We start from the raw sequence: 18,749 nt of genomic DNA on the forward strand, positions 1-18,749 counted from the left end.
GGAGACAGACTCCTACCGCTCAGCTTCACTATGGAAATGACCATTCTTCCGGGGCCTCAGGAGTGACAAGCTGTCCTGCTAGTTCCTCCATGGACATGTGCATCTGTTATATGCCCATCACCATGTTAGGGTGGGAGGGTGAAGACGTGGGCATTCCTCTCAGACCTACTAGGCAGTGCTTGGGATAATTCCCCCACCTCTCCCACCTCCCCCACCGCCCCTCCCCCATACTTCCCACCTCCCCTCCCTCTCCCACCCCCATATTCCCCCACCTTCCCCACCTCCATATTCCCCCACCTTCCCCACCTCCATACTCCCCCACCTTCCCCACCTCCCTTACTCCCCCACCCCCATACTTCCTCATCCGTCCATTGTCCATTGTCTGAACTTACTTTTTCTCTCAAGTTTAGTTACCATCATCAGTAATCTTTCACTCCATTTGCTAAGCACCCACCACTCACCAGCCAACATAACATCCTCATCTGCTCCCTCCCCATCAACTGCACAGTTGTGGTGGAGGAGGATGAGACTCAGGCCACATTCTTCTGGACCCTCAGAGCCTGTGTATTCTCATTCTTGTATCACCCTAGACTCTAGGACCTAGAGTGAGAGCAGTAGGAATCCTCCCAGGTTATTTCTTAAAACTGTGTTGTTATTGTTGTTTTTAATTGATTTCAGAGAGAGGAAGGGAGAGGGAGAGAGAGAAACATCAAAGATGAGAGAGAATCATTGATCAACTGCCTCCTGCAGGCCCTCAACTGGGGATCGAGCCCATATCCTGGGCATGTGCCCTGACTGGGAATCAAACCGGGACCTCCGGGTTCATGGGTCAATGCTCAACCACTGAATCACACTAGCCAGGCCCTTCCAGGTTTTAATAGAGGAGAGACAGGGATGTCTGAGTGGAGCCCGGGTTTTCAAGCCCCTGGTTCCTCCCCACCACTGCAGCATGACACTTGGAACCTAGAAGTTATCCTTCTTTGTCACTTTGTGGACCTTTTCCTAACTGCCCTGGTCTTACTCCCCTCAATTACAGTCTCCCTGTCCTGAGGAGCCAAGTGAATCTTAGGGAAAGAGGCAGAGATGGTGAAGGGAGTGGAGAGATGGATAAGGTTGTGACCAGGAACTGATGCGGTGCTTTCCGACTTCCCTTTCCTAGACTCAAGTTGATGAGAAGGAAATGGTGGTGTTACAACAATCTCTTCCGTCAGAGCCCTCAGGTTCAGTTCGCCCTTGTGTGCTCTCTGCCACAGCTCAGCCTTACCCCTTCTGTCTCCAGCAGCCTGTCCCCAGCTGACCTGTTACAGATAATGGTAATTAGCTCCTCCCCACGTGTTGTTGTCTTGGCCTGCGGAGTTTTCACTCTGTGGGGTTTCCTTCTCTCCATCTCCTATCTATATGCTGCCCCTGGACCTTAGGGTTAGGGGTTAGAATCTGAGTATTAAGGAGGATCCAGTTAAGTTACCTTTTCCTTATTGAGGTTATTAGGTGACATGACTTGCTAAAGTTCATGATTCTTACAGAACCAGCCTGGAACCTGAGTCTCCTTCTATGACCCACAGAGTCAGAATGGCAGGGCTGCGGCTGCAGCCCACGTCATCCTCACCTGGAGTCCAGTGCCCTTTGGATCACTCTGTACTGCTGTAGAGTGTGTGCATGTGTGTTTGTGTGTGTGTGTGTGTGTGTTTGTGTGTGTGTGTGTGTGTTTGTGTGTGTGTGTGTGTGTGAGAGAGAGAGAGAGAGAGAGAGAGAGATGGATGATGGAGGCGGAAGGACTCTGCCATCTGAAGCTCTCTATCCTTTGCTCCATAGTCCCTAACAACCAATTCTGTCATCCCCTAATTTGCTCCTCTTCTATCTCTCCATCTATCCCATTCTCTCTCTCACAATTATTCCATCTTCTTTCCCTGGAAGAAATTTCTCCATGAAATTAGTTAGCTTTTCATATTCCTAGGTCTATCTACCTCTCACCATGTTTTTAAAAACAATTTTATTGAGCCCTGGCAAGTTTGCTCAGTAGTTAGAGCATCAGTCCTTGGACCAAAGGGTCGTGGGTTAAATTCTGGGTCAAGGGCACATACCTGGGTGGCAGGTTGATCCCCAGCCCTGGTTGGGGCAGGTACAGGAGGCAACCAATCAATGTGTCTCTCTCATATTGATGTTTCTCTCCCTCCTTCCCTTCCACTCCCTGGGATTAAAAAAATAAAAAATAAAAAATAAAAAATTATAAAATAAAACAATTTAATCAAATAATTTAATACCACATTTCTCAAAACTTTAAACTTATTGAGCAAATTAGCATTTATCCTGAACAATGATATTCTCTTTTTCTACCCAGTATGTGTAATGGCTTAAACAGTTGGCACAAACTATTAAAATTCCTTGTAACGTTAAAACTAGGACATTAAAGTCATTATTAATTATTAACACAAACGGTTAATATTGCTACTGCTTATTGAATCCTTGGTCTCCAGCAAACACTTTATATGCATTTACTTATCAGTGCCTATGACGTGAGGATACTGGGGTGTTCCCCGTTTTGTAGATGAGGAACCTGTGGCCCTTCTTGCTTCTTCACAGTGAAACTGGGCTTTCTGACTCTTGCACTTGATTCCAATGACCTGCTTTGAGAGCCCTGCTTCCGGTCCACTGTACTATCTTTGGAGGCTCCCTGTGTGTTGGTAAAAGTGAGCTCCTCTGAGTCCAGCTTCAACTCTCCAGTTCTTCAGAGGCTGGGGGGTGGGGTGGAGTGATGTCAGCCCAAGGTGGGGACATCCAAGCTCCATTCTCACCTATGGATGCTCTGCCCTTAGGATCAGAGAGGGGAGGCCAGGAAAAGCCAGGCAGGGTGGACTGGGATAGGGGTCTGAGCTGCTGGATCAAGGGGAGAAGGAACCAGGAGCTCTGATTCCAAGTCACAAAGCCCTGGGACCTCACTCCTCTGGTCTTCCTGCATTTCTAGCAAACTCAGCCGCCAGAGGACCACAGGCCTGGGCTGGATGGAGGGAAGGTCATTTTGCTCAGAGGACATGTGAGTGAGCATGGTACCCTTGTGTGATTCCTTTTGGAGATGTACTGCACGAAGTGGGGTGACATAAAACACCCAGAGTCAGGGAGTGGGGTCTGAATCACAGTGACAGACAGGAAAGTGGCCATATGTCTAACGTAGTAAAATGGGCCCTTGGGTTTCGGGGTCTTAGGGAACATGCTCTGGGTGTCTCCGGCTCTCAGTTTCCTCATCTACAAAATAAGAAGGCGCAGTAGGTTATCTCTGAGGTCGCTTTGGACTGAAATACAGAATAATATTTGGGAAAAGGGCGCTGGGAACATACTAGTACTATCTGATTGAAATATCTGGAATTCCCAAAGTGTTTTCACAGATATGATCTCATTAATGCTCATGACCCCGCTTTCCTGTGTTGGTGGGATAGGCATTGTTCCTCTCACTTAGTAACGAGGAGCCAAGACCCAGGGGAGGTCCCACCAATGTTTGGTGGCAGAGCCAGGCTCAGCAGCTTTGAGACCCAGCCAAGCACAGGCTCGATGAGAACCAGATTGGGGGGGAGGGTGTGAAGGCCCAAGCCAGGGCAGAAAACTGGGGTTAGCATTCACTCGGAGGTTTATTTATTTTATTTTATTTTTTATTTTTAACTATACTTTTTATTGATTTTTTATAGAGGGAGGGAGAGGGATAGAGAGTCAGAAACATCGATCAGTGCCTCCTGCACACCCCCTGCTGGGGATGTGCCCACAACCAAGGTACATGCCCTTGACCAGAATTGAACCTGGGATCTTTCAGTCCGGAGGCCAACGCTCTATCTACTGAACCAAACCAGTCAGGGCTACTTGGAGGTTTAGATCGGAGGGTAAATTCCTAAGAAAACAGGAGATGAGGGTGTCAGTGGAGAACTCTGGGAGAAAGGGAAGAGTTACTGACGAACTCCAAACCCTTGTCATGTATCAGACACACATCTGCCTTTTCAATAAATTCTTATAGCAACCACATGAAATGGGGTCTTACCATTTGGCACGTTGGAAAGCAGGCTCAGAAAGTTCAGATAGTTTGTCCAAGACCACCCAGCTAAAAAGCAGAGGACTCTGAACTGTACCCCAGGGAATTTGAACCCAAAGCCCTGGGTCTTTCTATTGCTATTCAATTGGGAGAAGCCAGGGGGTAGGGGTTGAGGAGGGAGGGGGCTTAGTGCCCGTGGGTGTTTGGTTGGAAGGGTCAGGTTGGTGGATCCAGGACTGTGGAGCCTCTCACTGTGCTACAAAGAGTTAAAAAAAAAACAACAAACCTTTGCCCCCTCCTCCCGCCTCTTCCCGCCTCCTCCAGCCTCCTCCCCCAAGTCCTTCCTGTCTTGGTGTTGCAACACCCATCAGCCTCTCTCCCTTCCCCTCCCACCTCCTCTTTGCTTTAATGTTCTCATAGTTCAGACTCAGGCCTGGGTTCTGGCCTTCGGGGTTTGAGGCCCCTGGGACTGGAGCCTGATCTTCATCCCAAGTTCAACCCTTCACCCCTTCACCTAAGGCCAGGGCTCCACTGACCCGCCCATCCCGGGAACTCAGGGACTCCGTCGCTGCCACTTTGCCTGCCGCCACCGCTGCTGTCTCCGCTGCCTGAGCCCTGATGGGGGAGTGAGAGGCCACAGCTGGCCGGACATGGGCCTCCCCACCGTGCCTGGCCTGCTGCTGCCACTGGTGAGACCAGGGACCAGGGCGGGGTGGGCTGGTGGGCGCAGGGTGCTGCCGGCGGCCTGGAAGGAGCCCTTGCCAGGGAGAGGGCCCCTGGACTGACCTTAGCCAGAAGCCCAGGTTTCCCTGAATCAGGGGCAGGGGAGAAGTTTGAAAGATGGGGAATAAAAGGGAGCTCTGGCCCATGACAGCCAAGGAAGTTCACTGGGGTTAAGGGGTGTTTGAAAATGTGGGGACGAGTGATGGCTGAGGGTGGGGCAGATTTAGTAGGAAAGGAAAAGAGTGGGGGAAGAAGTCAGTCCCTCAGATTCCAGATGATTCAGAACTCTGGCCCGGCCCTCTGGTCAGCTGGCCGGCCCTCTGGTCAGCTGGCCGGCCCAGGAGTGTGTTGGGGTGTGGAGGTGCAGCTGCCAGTGGCCAGTGGGAGAGCAAACCCTGCTCAAGGACAGGAGTTGGGTGATTGTGAAGTGGGGAAACAGAGTCTGGGAGGAGGGGTCAGTGGGTGTGGTGAGTTTGGGGTGCCATATGGTGGGAGGTCTGTGGGAATGGAGTGGGAACTGGCATGGGCCTCCGGTGGAAAGCATGTCCTGTGTTCCCCCAGGCTGAGGCTTCTCACTGGGGACGTTCTTGTTTGTTTGTTTTGAGAAGCCACAAGTACAATGGTAAATCTGGCACCAACGGGGGCATTCTTCAACCTCTGCCTCTGTCTCAGTTTCCAGGCAGGTGGCCTCCGCTGGACTGCCCCTCTTAGGTAGCTAGCACCAGCTCCACCTGGACATTGTCTCTCTGCCCACCCGCCGGCCCCTCCCCACAGCCCTGGACTACAATCCCTTGGTTTCTTCTATAGTCAGTTTGAGGAAGTTGGAAGAAAGTTGTTTTCGTCACTGGAAAATGTCCCTTTCTCTTGCGTTGGTCTTATGTGAAGGTATCCCTTATCACTCTCCGTGTCTGGAGGAGTCACCCTGTGCAGATGCCCCGAGTCCCCCGCCACCCCTCACACCCCTCCCACCCCCCAGGCTGGGTGCATTTCCCACCTGTGATGCCCAGTTTCTTCTGAGTCCCTGCCCACCCATGGCTCCTTCCTCTCCTTCCTCAGGGTGTTAATTTTCTCTTCCAGAAATGTCCTCAGACTTCTCAGAGTCTCCTTTTGGAAATTCTTTCGCTTGAGTTCCCTCCCTCTCGCTCTCTTTTCCATATTTCTAGACCTTAGTGTCCCACACAACCTCTCTCTACCCTAATCTTCGGGTTCTCCCACCTCCTGTCTCCCAGCCCCATCTCTCCCCTTCTTTAAAGGCTGGCCTCCCAGGTCACCCCAACCGGCTGCTCTGCTATCTTCTCTCCTCTTTTTGGCAGTAGATCCAGCTCTACTCACATGCTAGTTGCCTAAACTTGAGCAGGTTATGCAACCCCTCCATGCCATGGTTTCCTTATCTCTAACGTGAACCCATAATGTTGTTTGGAAGATTAAGTAGATTGGTATATTTTAAATATTCAATTTATTAAGTGTCTGCTCTGTGCTAGAGACACTGTTTTAGGGGTTGGGACTACGGAACACACAAAATCATTGCCCTCAGAGAGTCTACATTCTAGAAGAGGGATAGGGTGGAACAAATAGAAAGTGCTCAGTAAATGCTAGCTTTTACATTGTTAGTGTTAGGAATACATAGGAAAGTACAGTAGTTATTCCTTGATGGCTACTGCTTTTGGAAAACAGGTGACAGTAGCCCAAAAGATAAAAGGAAAGTGTCTGGGGGCTGTGGCTGGGGCTGATCCGATCCAGCCCAGGTGAGAGTCTGACACCAGCTCAGCCTGGAGTTGGAGGAGAAACGGGGAGTATGCAAGGTCTGGATAAGGCTGTCCATGAACTTTCCAGTTGCTCACCACTCAATGGGCAATTCAGAGCACACAGTGTGTGTGTGTGTGTGTATGTGTGTGTTGGGGAGGGACTGGGAAAGAATACAGGAGAGAGTGTGATAAGCAAACAGGATGTTGCTACTCTCAAAGAGCTTACAGTCTAGGAGCCAAGACAGCTTTCAGCAAAAATATGATTTTGGAACAGTCTGGAAGGAAATCTTCACAAAAGCATCCTGACGTGATGCCCTGGGACATTAATCGAGTGTTGTCCAGGTGCCTTTTCTTGGGTAGCAGATCTCAGCTCCAGGAGCACACCTTGCACAGACCGCAGAGTCTTCCAGTGGCTCTCTGCAACCCATGGAGAACGCACGAGAGCATGAGCGGTGTTGTTTCATCTCTGCCTCCTTGGCGCATAGATTTTGAAAAAATATATGTTTTATTGATTTTTTTTTTTTTTTTTTTTTTTTTTTTTTTTTTAGGGAGAGAGGAAGGGAGAGGGAGAGAAACACTGAGCAGTTGATTCTGACCAGGGATCGAGCCCACACCCTGGGTATGTGCCCTGACCAGGAATCAAACTGGGGACCGTTTTGTGCATGGGACAGGTGGATGGATGCTCAACCATCTGAGCCACACCGGTCAGGGCCCTGATGCATAGATTGATTCTCCTTAACTATTTGTTGAATGAATAAAGAAGCAAAAGATTGGTTAGATGGGATGAGGTTGGGAAAACCTTGTAGAAAAGTGGATTTGCCCTGGCTGGATGGTTGAGTTGGTTAGAATGTCATCCCATACACAGAAAAGGTTTCAGGTTTGATTCTCGGTCAGGGCACATACCTAAGGTTGCAGTTCCATCCTGGTCAGGGCATGGGGTGCGGTCAGGGTGTGGGGTGCATATGGGAGATCCATGTTTCTCTCTTTCTCATCCTTCCTCTCTCTCTAAAAATCAATGAACATATATCCTGGGATGATGAGAAAAAAGAGAAAGAAAAAGTGGATTTAGAGCTGAGATTCGAAGTCACTGACTGGCATGATGGCTAGAAAGAAGGGAGACTGGTTGAGGAAAATTAGAGAAGGGAGAGAGGGGTTTTTGTGCTGGGAGGTGGTGGCAGGAAGCTGAACACCCTGGCTGGAGTGGAAGACCATTTTGAGCAGTGGTTCTCAACCTTTCTAATGCCTCGACCCTTTAATACAGTTCCTCATGTTGTGGTGACCCCCAACCATAAAATTATTTTCGTTGCTACTGTTAATGAATCGTAATGTAAATATCTGTGTTTTCGACCCTGCTATCGGTTCTCAACCTGTGGGTCTCGACCCACAGGTTGAGGACCGCTGCTTTCGAGCCTAAGACCATCGGAAAACACAGATATTTACATTATGATTCATAATAGTAGCAAAATTACAGTTATGAAGTAGCAACGAAAATAATTTTATTTTTTAGCAAGGTCGCATAAGACCATCAGAAAACACAGATATTTACATTACGATTCATTAACAGTAGCAACGAAAATAATTTTATGGTTGGGGGCCACCACAACATGAGGAACTGTATTAAAGGGTTGCGGCATTAGAAAGGTTGGGAACCACTGATGTTGAGGAACAATAAATGAGAATGAACCTTGGCTGATATGGCTTAGTTGGTTGAGTGTTGTCCCATGCACTGAGAGGTCACCAATTCGATTCCTAGCCAGGGCACATGTCTGGATTGCAGGCTCAGTACCCCAATCAATGGTTTTCTCAACAATGTTTCCCTCTCTCTCTTTTCCCCTTCCTTCCTCTCTAAAATCAATAATAAAATTTAAAAAAATATTAAAATTTTTAAAAAAGAAAAAAATTAGCCCTAGTGGGTTTGGCTCAGTGAATAGAGTATTGGCCTACAGAGTGAAGGGTCCTGGTTTGATTCCAGTCACGAGCATTTACCTTGGTTGCAGGCTCCTTCCCTGGCCAGGACTCAAGCCTGAGTCAACCAATCAATGTGTTTCTCTCACATTGATATTTCTTTCTGACTTTCCCTTCTCTTCCACTCTCTTTAAAAATCAGTGGAAAAATATCTTCAGGTAAGGATTAACTTAATTAATTAATAAGAAAATTGGAGGGAGTATGGGAAGGGATGAAAAGAGAATCTTGAACCGTGGTCCCAGGTACAGGAATTCATTCATTCATTCATTCATTCATTCATTCATTCAGAAAGGGTTCTCTGAGGCCCACTGTCCAGGAATGTGTTCAGGATAGTAGTGGGACACCTCTGCTATTCTCAGGATAGCAGTGACCTGTGGAAACGATGTCGAGGTCAGGCTCTGGAGAGGAAGATTCCCACACATGTGGGTGCACGTTAAAGCATGAATGCAGATAAGAAAGTCTGTGGGATGGGTTGGAGCAGGAAAGGGGCCGGGCAGTCTGCTGGATGACAGTTGCAGGAATTCAGGTGTGAGGCAACCATGGACATGGAGAGGGCCCCGGGATCACAGAGAAGGACTAGCAAGAGGAATGACAAACTGGATGGCAGCAGGGATGGGGAGGGCCCTGAAGAGAGATGGGTGGCAGAGGTCTCAGCATTGGTGCCGAGAAGTTGGTGGTGCGACACTTCTCTAGGGCAGGAGATGATGGGTTTAATTTGGGGCATGCTAGGGGTCCGGAGAATAGCCAAGCGAAGTACGTGTCTTAACAAGCCAGAGCGGAGGTTCTCAAACTCTTATCAGCCTCTGTATCATCCGTAGGTGCTGCTTTTACTCACCAGTGACTCTCAAAGGGAGAGGGAGGGAACACTTACCACAATCTCCAGTGAGGGTGTGCATGTGTGGGATGGAGGCGGGTTCTTTAAGAACTCTCCCCTGGAGATAAATATATTCCTAAGGGGAGGGGGGGGGACACTGACTCACTACTCCCCTCTTTGGAAATCATTGGCCTCACCTGGAGTGGAGGACAGGTCAGCCATTAGGTCAGCCTTGTGTGTGTGTGTGTTTTTGCCCCTCCCCCCAGTTCTGGGTGCCGAGAAGATACCCAAGAAGATAGGCTACTATCTCTGACCAAGATGCCCTCTCTGGTCTCTTAGAGAGTTTATGGTCTAGTGGGAAGATCGTATCTATTCACCCAAGATAATTCTATTACGATAAAGCGCCAAGAATACGTAAAGTTAATTCGTGTTATTAAAGTTCACAGGGGGCTGAACATCTAATGAGCTTGGGTAAGGGAAGCCTCATTAACGGAGGGCTTCAGGGCAGGGAGGTGGGGTTGCAACGGGGCTTTGGAGAAGCTTCTTGAGCTCCTCCAAGGTTCTGACGTTCAGTGAACAAACACAACGCGATGGACAAATTCTAGCCCGTGTGGCTCAGCTGGTTGGGCATCATCCTGTGCACCGAACGGTTGCTGGTTCAGTTCCTGGTCCGGGCACACGCCTGAGTTGCGGGCTCGATCCCTGGTAGGGAATGTGCAGGAGGCAGCTGATCCATGTTTCCCTCTGATATTTCTCTCTTTTCTTCTTTTTCTAAGTGAAAGTCTTAAAAATCCTTACTGGGGAAGGGGACAGCTGAGCAGCCTGGTGAGGTAGCTGGGTCAGAGTAGACCACAGGGTCGCTTTCCAACCCCTGCTGCAGCCCCAGCAGGAAGCCACACTTTAAAGCCTGCCCACACGGAAGTTGTGGGGGAGTTGGAGGGGTGCTGGGCCACCCCCTCAGCCGTCTCTCCACAGGCACCCCCGGCTTCCTGCCCTTCCCCTGCTCCAAGTCACAGCTACACAAGCTGGGGTCTGGGTGCTCTGAGCTCACCTGCTTCTGCTGCTTTGCTGCAAGATGCAGCTGCTGAGGACGGTGCTCACTGGAGCCAGCCAGTGCTAACCAAGGGCGCTGCTGCTGGGGGCCACAGGGGACCTGGGCGATGGCACTGACTGTCTGGCGTCCCTTCTTGTGTGCTCGCTCCTGGAAGTGGGTATCCAGGGCTCCGGAGCTTTTCCTGTGCTGCCAGCGTGTTTGGGGAGGGGCTGAGGAGGAGGCAGAACTGGCCTTATTTCTTAAGGATTGTCTGGGACCCCAAACAAGTCCCCAGACTCAACCTAACTGGCCAGAGCCAGCTAGGCTGTGGGAATGCAGCAAATCTGGTGTGTGTGTGGAGGGGCAGCCTTAGTTGGCTTCCTTCTGGAACTGGGGTCCTGGGAGAGAACTGCAGGGGTGGGGCTTATCTACAGGGGTTGGGTGAGCTGGGAGGAGGAGCCAGGATGGGGCCTAGTCTAAAGGAAGGATACTGAGGGGTGGGAAGGAATTGGGGAAGGGATTGAGTGGCTCTCAGGGAGGGGTGGGTAGTGACTTGGCGGGAGGAAGCCAGAGGTCCAGGGAGACTTCCCTTTGGGATGGAGTGGGAGAGGGGGCCACTTCCCGAAATAGAGGGGCCCAGTGGGACAGGGGTCCGTTGCCTGGCTCTTTTGAGAAGGAGGGGAGGGAGGAAAGGGGGTGCACAGGAGGAAGAGATCCGGTGCTACCATCTGCTGGCTGGCCCTTTGGTCTTTCTGCTGACTCATGAACCCAGAGGAGCTGGGGAACGGCTGGTTCCCTCTCCCCTCCCCCAGGCCCTCTCCCTCCCTCTGGCCTGAGTCACTGGGCGGTGCTTCTGGGAAAAGATTTCCCTTTCCCGGATTTGACTTAACCCCCAAAGTGCTGTCCAAGGAGCAGACACGTGGCGGAGGGTGCTTCCCTCCCTCCCGCCTTCCTGGGAAGTTAATTCCTCACAGGCTAGAGGTCCTTGAGAAGCTCCCCCCCACCCCCCCAGCCTGTCCAGGAACTGAAAGCCCTCCCCCCCTGACTCCTCCACCCCCACCTTCTCCCCCAGTTCATCCTGGCTCTGCCTCTGTCTGTTGGCTTAGCGCCCAGCCTCCCTGGATGGAATGCCAAGTGCCCACGACCTTAGGTGCTGTTTTCTCTCCTTCGGGAAAAGCTCTTCTTTCGGGATCGGGAAGTTCTTGTCATTAACTTCTCACACTCTTCCTGTTGCCCTGGAAGCCCCAGTCCTGCTCAGGGGAAATGGTGCAGGCGCCCCTCACCCCCGGAGTGGGCCAGGAGGGGCGGCTGCCCTCTGAGGAGGGGGGCATGCGTCTTTGGGAGCTGCTCAGGTTTGCTGCCGTGTTTCTGAGTGTGGCTTCCCTTGGGGGTGCCCCAGGCCCTGGCATTGGGGTTGCTGCAGTGTCTCCCAAGGGGTGACTGAGGTGCACGAGCTGCCTGTTGATATGCGGGGCCACTGGGACTGCGGGCTGCTAGGCCCTCCTGTCTGGGCCGAGGTTTCCGTGATCTGATGAGTCTGTGGCTCCCCATCATTTAGTGTATTTGAGGACATCCTCTTTTCTTCACATAAACAGCTCTTACAGCAGAGAAACAAAAACCGAGAACTAGGAAAGCCAGCAAGAGGCTGAGCAAGGAGCAAAGTCTGGATTTGATAGAGCACTGACCCTGGCTTTGCCGTCCAGGTACCTAAGCCAGAAATGGGCCAGTGAGTCAGCTGCAATGGGCTTGGCCCACGGCTTCCTTGGGACTCCCTGGCGCGCGCCCCCCCCCCCCCCCCCCATACTCCCCTTCGCTCCTGACTTGATTGAAACTTGAGCTTGGATCCCCAGCCTCTGGCCACTACATGCCTTTGCCTACTCTTGTCTCCATGGGAATTTTGTCACCCCTGACCCATCCTTGACCATGAACTTTCCCTTTAACTCCCCTCTCCCTGGCCCTGGCCGACCTGGAGTATTTGTGCAGATTAGGTGGTGGGAGGGGTGTGGCATGGAGTCTGGGGGTGGGATTCTGAGTGAGTTTTTGATACAAATTTATTAAGAAACCCATGCTGTCCTAACCAGTTTGGCTCAGTGGATAGAACATCTGCCTACAGACTCAAATTCCGGTCAAGGGCATGTACCTTGGTTGTGGGCATATCCCCAGTAGGAGGTGTGCAGGAGGAAGATGTTTCTCTCTCATTGCTGTTTCTAACTCTCTCTCCCTCTTTCTTCCTCTCTGTAAAAAAACAATAAAATATATTAAAAAGAAAAGAAAGAAACGAAACTCATGCTTCTGCCCAGAAACCATGCCCACAGGGACAGTACTTACCTCCATTCCACTGGGATCTGACTAAGAGCCTCATTGCTGGTATCACATAATATAGAAACAGTGATCCCACTGGCCACCTCTGTGAACGCTCGCTTTGTGGTCACACAGCGCTCAGAGAAACAACCTCAATCGTTGGGGCTGCTGATTGGGAGGGAAGGGGCAGCATAGAGGTGACATGTCAGTTTCTAATTAAAAACAACAACACGTTCTTGAACATCTGCCCTGTGTCCGACACAGTTGTTGGCCATGGGGAAATAAGGATAAGATACAACTGGGCCAGGGGTCTCCCAGGCTTGAGTTGAAGGGACATAGGACATTACTACACAGGACAACTGGAGGACAGTTATGCGCTAGATTGCACGGTGCCAACTGTTCAAGCTCAGGTCCTGATGGGATCTCCTCTGCTGTTTCTTCCCCAGGTGCTCCTGGCACTGTTGGTGGAAATATTCCCTTCAGGGGTCATTGGACTGGTCCCACGCTCCAGGAACCGGGAGAAGAGAGACAGCCAGTGTCCCCAGGGAAAATACAAACACCCTCAAAACAGCTCCATTTGCTGTACAAAGTGCCATAAAGGTAGGATAACAGTGACTCTCCTCCTTGTGGGCCCTGCTACTTTCTTTCCTTTTGTCCCCAAGTCTCCTGACGTAGCTGCTTCTCTTTGGCTGAGATTTTCTCCCTCCTTTCCTCTCCGAAGAGCGGCCCGGGCTACTCTCCCTAGCACGGGGTTCCTTCCCTGAGCTCTCTGCTGCTGCCTAACCCAGACCCTCCCAATCACAGGGACCTACCGATACAATGACTGCCCAGCCCCAGGGCAGGACACAGTCTGCAAGGAGTGTGAAAAGGGCACCTATACTGCAGTTGAGAACTTCCTCCATCGATGCCTCTCCTGCTCCAAATGCCGGAAAGGTGAGTCTCAGGGGAGGGCAAGGGCTCTAAGTAGGATGGGCCAGATGGGCATGGAGAGGGGTGTGCATGTCTGTGCTGCTGGGTGTGGGCAGAAGTGCGTGTGCCTGTGTGATAGAGTGTGTGGGTGGGCAAGAATGCTTGCCACCGAGAGAGGCTCCTACCCCAACTCTTCCCCTCACCAGAAATGGACCAGGTGGAGCTTTCTCCTTGCATGGTAAACCAGAACACGGTGTGTGGCTGCAGGAAGAACCAGTACCAGGAGTCTTTGGATGGCGATCTTTTCCGGTGCCGGGACTGCAGCCCCTGCCTCAACGGCACGGTGCACATCCCCTGTGAGCATGGCCCTCCTGACCCCAGCCCCATCCTCATTGCAGGGGTGGGCCCTGTCTTAGGGGGAGGGTCTCCCATTTGAGCACCCCTTTCCTAAGAGACAGCATTTTCCAACTTTCCCACTCCTGCAGACTGTGGGGACACCTCCACTCAGGCCATCTATCCTGGCCCCCTCCCAGCTCCCCCTCTGCTCCTCTAACAGTGCTGCCCTCTCCCCACAGGCAGTGCGAAGCAGAACACCGTGTGCATTTGCCATGCAAAGTTCTTCCTAAAAGACAACAAGTGCATCTCCTGTGATTAGTGAGTATCTCCCAGCTGCTGGGCCCTGGGTCAGGGGGCACGGGGTGGCTGTGGTGAGAGCCACCAGCAGGACAAGGGGGACCCCCCAGGTGCTCTGGCTCCCATTGGTTGGTTGAGTGGGAGACACTTCATGTCAAGACAGCAGGTGGACCTTCTCCTTTCCTCCAGTTTATTGGTCAAATCTTAAGAAGTCTTTAGGGACAGACTCAGACACCAGGGACTTATAGTTCTAACTCGGGCATTCAGATTCTTCTTTTTCTGACATTAAAATTCTTGGGTGACAGTGTCTCTAATTAATTCACATCTCTGAAATCAGACTGCATCTTACAACAATGGATGATGTAGCATGGTTTAACTTGTAGCTCTAGGTGAGTGTTTTATGCAAGTAACGGTGCCTCCTACTGTTGATGGTATTGTAGTATTTCCTCCCCAGTCCCTTTGACCAGGCCTCCGCACTTCTGGCTCTACAGAGGCTGTTCTTGAATACTTGCTTGCAAAGAAGAAACTCTGAGGGCTCTAAAGTTGAACTGACCGGGGTTTAAATCTCAACTTAGCCATTTATTGGCTGTGCAACTTTGGGCAAGTGATGTAACATCTCTAAGCCTTAATTTTTTTTAAATTTTTTTTATTTTTATTTTTATTTTACCATTATGGGTAATGCCTGGCAGGTGTGGCTCAGTGACTGAGCATTTGCCCATGAACCAGGAGGTCACGATTCCATTCCTGGTCAGGGCACATGCCTGGCTTGCAGGTTCCATCCCCAGTAGGGGGCGTGCAGAAGGCAGCTGATCAATGATTCTCTCTCATCATTGATGTTTCTCTCTCTCTCTTTCTCTCTCCCTCCTTCTCCCTTTCCCTCCCCCTCTCCCCTCCTCTCTCTAAAAATCAATAAAATATGTTACAAAAAATAAAGTAAGGATAATAATGATATCCACTTGGCGAAATTGTAAGAACCACGATCTATGGCTACAAAATGTCTGATAACAAACTCTTTTCTTTTTCCCCCAGCTAAGTTTTGTCTCTGCTCGAAAAAGCTTCACACCCATCCCATAGGGTTCCCATCATGAGCTTGTGAATCTGAATCTTCCTGCTTTCAGATTCCTGGTGAGAACTCACTTTCTCAAGATCATTCCAGGCCTGCCATGTAGTTCTCATCACTCCATGCTGTCCAGTGACCACTCCCAACATGGGAAGATGTGCTTGTTCTAGAGTGCTCTCTGGTGCTGGCCAGCAACGTGTATTTTTAAATTTTTCACATGCACGTTTGACCCCTCCCTCAAAGTCAGGTATTGTCTAGATGCAGTGTTTTCCAAACTTTTGACATATGTGTACCCCTTCTATAATTTTCATAACTCTGAGTACCCCTCGTACTCATGAGAACGTAGAATTAGGCGCAGCTAAGCACGGTGCAGTGCATATCCCCACCAAACTCCGATGCAACGCGTACCCCCACCAAATTCTTCCTGTACCCCTGGGGGTACACGTACCACACTTTGGGAAACACTGGTCTAAAGCAATGCCATCTTGAGAAAAGGCTCTATAACCTCTCTTTGCCACAGGATTCTCTTCAGCAGAACAATGATAAAGTAACAATTCAATGACAGCTACCACTTGTTGAGCACATACTTTATGGCAGGCAGGATTTTCTCACTCAGTCCTCAATCCTGATAGGTGGGTAGGATCCCTGTTTTCCTGATGAGGAAACAGAGACTTACAGGTTACATGACTTGCTTGGAGTCACACTGCTAGCCAATGACTGGGCTGGAATTTAAACCCCAAACCCTGACTGCTTTTAACTGTTTTCCTACACAGCCTCTTCAAGATAAGTTTTAAATTATTTAAAAAATATTTTTGATTGATTTCAGAGAGGGAGAGAGAGTAGAACATCAATGATGAGAGAGAATCACTGATTGGCTACCTCCTGCACGCCCCCTGCTGGAAACTGAGCCCACAACCCAGACATGTGCTCTTGACCGTAATCAAACCCCGGACCCTTCAGTCTGCAGGCTGACGCTCTATCCACCGAGACAAACCAGCTAGGGCTAACTTAGATGATGATTTTGTGTTCATTTATTTCATTCCTGTGCATCAGTTCCCAAGCTAGTTTTAAGTTTCACTCTTTTTTCAAGAGATAGTTAAAATACTTGTAAAGCAGAGAATTCCCAACAATGTGGTTTTTTTTTTCCTTTTCTTTCTTTCTTTCTTTCTTTCTTTCTTTCTTTCTTTCTTTCTTTCTTTCTTTCTTTTCTTTTTTTTTTTTAAACCTGTATTCCTATGGTAGGGTCCCTACTCACCTGTGCAATTTCCTCTTTCAGTTGTGAGAAAAACTCGGAGTGCACGAAGTTGTGCCCATACACAGATAACCTGAAGGCTCCTGGGAGACCTCTGGACTCAGGTGAGGAGAAATGACCCAGAGCCCATGCTCACCTGCCTTGTCCCAACCGTGCCCCGCACCCACCCATCAGCTCTACTTCCTCCTGCAGCCCGCCCTCAATCTGCTTTGTCTCCAGTGCTGTTGTCCCTGGTGATCTTCCTTGGTTTTTGCCTTTTATGCCTCCTCTTCATGGGCTTAACGTGCCACTTCAAACGGTGGAAGCCCAAGCTCCAGTCCATCGGTGAGTGGGGCCGCTGGGAGGGGAGGGGGTGCCAGTGGGGGAACTGAGAGGAGGCGGGGTGGCAAGACGCACCAGCGCGGAGGGAGTGAGCATCCCCCCAGTTGGCTTCGGAAGGCTCCCTTGGTGGAGGCGGCCCTGGGTGGTGGTAAGAGGTCACCCTGCATCAGTAGCTCTCTCATCCCTGGGACCACAGAGGCCCTGAAGCTTGCCACCACAAGTCCCCGGGGCCAGCCCCAGTACGGGGCGCCAGGGCTGAGAGAGGAAGTGAAATTTGTGACATATTGTTTCTTTTTTTTCTCAGTTTGTGGGAAATCGACACCTGTAAAGGAGGTAAGATGAAACCAGAGATCCTCCCCATCCCCTTTTCCCACTTTCCTGACTGTCCATTGTAATCTTGTAAGAACCAAATCAGGTATTGTAACCCCTGACCCTCAGGATCCCCTAACTCCCTCTAGTCCCAACCCCATCCAGAATAGAATAGAGGGCCAGGTTCTTTTTACTCTCGACCCCACGAATGCTGTACATCGTCTCCAGGATCCCTAACTCCCTTTAGTCCCAACCCCATCCAGAACAGAGAAGGCCGGGCTGTTTTTACTCTCCCCCCACGAATGCTGTACCTCGTCCCTTTCAGGGGGTGCCGCCGGAGCTCCGGGCCTCCGCCCCAGGCTTCAGTCCCGTCCCCAACTCCACGCCAAGCTCCACCTCCACCCCTGGTGAGTGGTCCGACTACAGAGCTGCACCGCAGCCACCCAGAGAGATGGCCCCGTCCCACCAGGGGGCCGGCCCTCTGCTCACCGCGACTCCAGCCTCCACCCCCAGCGCCATCCTGCTTCCCAATTGGGAGGGCAGCACCTACGCGCAGCGCCCAGATGGTGAGCACCCATCCGTCCAGGAATCCGGTTGGGGTTGCAGGCGGGCGGGGCTCCAAGAGAGCGTGTGCATGAGCCGGGGCGGGCCTGGGAGCCACAGTTCCAGGGCTTACCCCACCCCCCTCTTTCCTGCAGCGGACCCCGCGACGCTGTACGCCGTGGTGGACGGCGTGCCCCCGTCGCGCTGGAAGGAGTTCATGCGGCGCCTGGGGCTGAGCGAGCACGAGATTGAGCGGCTGGAGCTGCAGAACGGCCGCTGCCTGCGCGAGGCGCACTACAGCATGCTGGCGGCCTGGCGGCAGCGCACGCCCCGGCGCGAGGCCACGCTGGAGCTGCTGAGCGTCGTGCTCCGCGACATGGACCTTCTGGGCTGCCTGGAGGACATCCTGGCGGCGCTGGGCAGCCCCGCTTCCCACCCCCTGCAGCCCCACCTGTCCCGGTGAGGCCACGCCCCCGGGAGGGGCCTGCTCGGAGCACGGCGATTTCCTGCCCCCAGGACCTCGGGAGGACTTCGCAAGGGACCCTCTCCTCTGGACCTCCTTTTTTTGGCCTTGGAGGGGCAGGCACGAGCTGGCAGCCACTTCCTTGGTGCTACTCCCTCGGTGCTCAGAGCTCCCTGAGCTGTCTGAGCACTGCCGGAGGGTCAGCTGTGCGTGTGCATGTGCGTGTATGTGTGAGTGAGTGAGAAAGAGGGAGGGGGAGAATGTAGATGGATAGATGTGGTGTGTGCGGTTGTGAGAGTCTGAGTGTGCCCAGAGCCCAAGCGGGTGGTTGTTGGGGGGCTATGCCTGGTCCCTGTTTCCGGCCTGGAGGACCCATCAAGGCCCGTTAGCAGCTCTGGTTGGTCCCGGCCCTTTTCCACACACACAAACAATCCGTATCAACGATGCCATGCTAATGGAACCTGGCACCCCTTGGTTTCCTGCCTGGACAAGCACAGAGTCAGCTGAGCTGTCCCCGGCAGGGGCAAGCACACACCGTGGAGCCTCCCGCTGGAGCTGTGGACTTGTGTAAATACACTAAACCTGGAGAATTAAAGCTCTGCTCCTGGACGGGGTGCGCCTTCTGAGTGGTGGTGGGAGCCCAGGCAGGGCCTGGGTCCTGCTGGG

The 18,749-nt window shown here is 51.5% G+C and overlaps 1 protein-coding gene across 2 annotated transcripts; it reads left to right on the top strand.

Moving 5' to 3' along the window:
* The first annotated feature begins 4,352 nt into the window (after positions 1-4,352).
* Positions 4,353-18,692, top strand: TNFRSF1A (TNF receptor superfamily member 1A). 2 transcript variants are annotated; one of them, XM_084878030.1, is made up of 10 exons: positions 4,353-4,701; positions 13,040-13,193; positions 13,398-13,526; positions 13,709-13,858; positions 14,078-14,156; positions 16,472-16,551; positions 16,640-16,771; positions 17,073-17,101; positions 17,403-17,643; positions 17,776-18,692. In XM_084878030.1, exons 1-10 carry the CDS (start codon positions 4,663-4,665, stop codon positions 18,081-18,083), a joined length of 1,341 nt encoding a protein of 446 aa, XP_084734156.1. In that variant the 5' UTR covers positions 4,353-4,662; the 3' UTR covers positions 18,084-18,692. The 2 variants fall into 2 exon arrangements, with proteins under 2 accessions (XP_084734156.1, XP_084734157.1); XM_084878031.1 differs by having other exon boundaries at positions 16,667-16,771.
* The last annotated feature ends 57 nt before the right edge of the window (positions 18,693-18,749 follow it).

Source organism: Pipistrellus hanaki (genome assembly GCF_964339955.1).
Source record: "Pipistrellus hanaki genome assembly, chromosome: 3".
Classification (NCBI taxonomy): domain Eukaryota; kingdom Metazoa; phylum Chordata; class Mammalia; order Chiroptera; family Vespertilionidae; genus Pipistrellus; species Pipistrellus hanaki.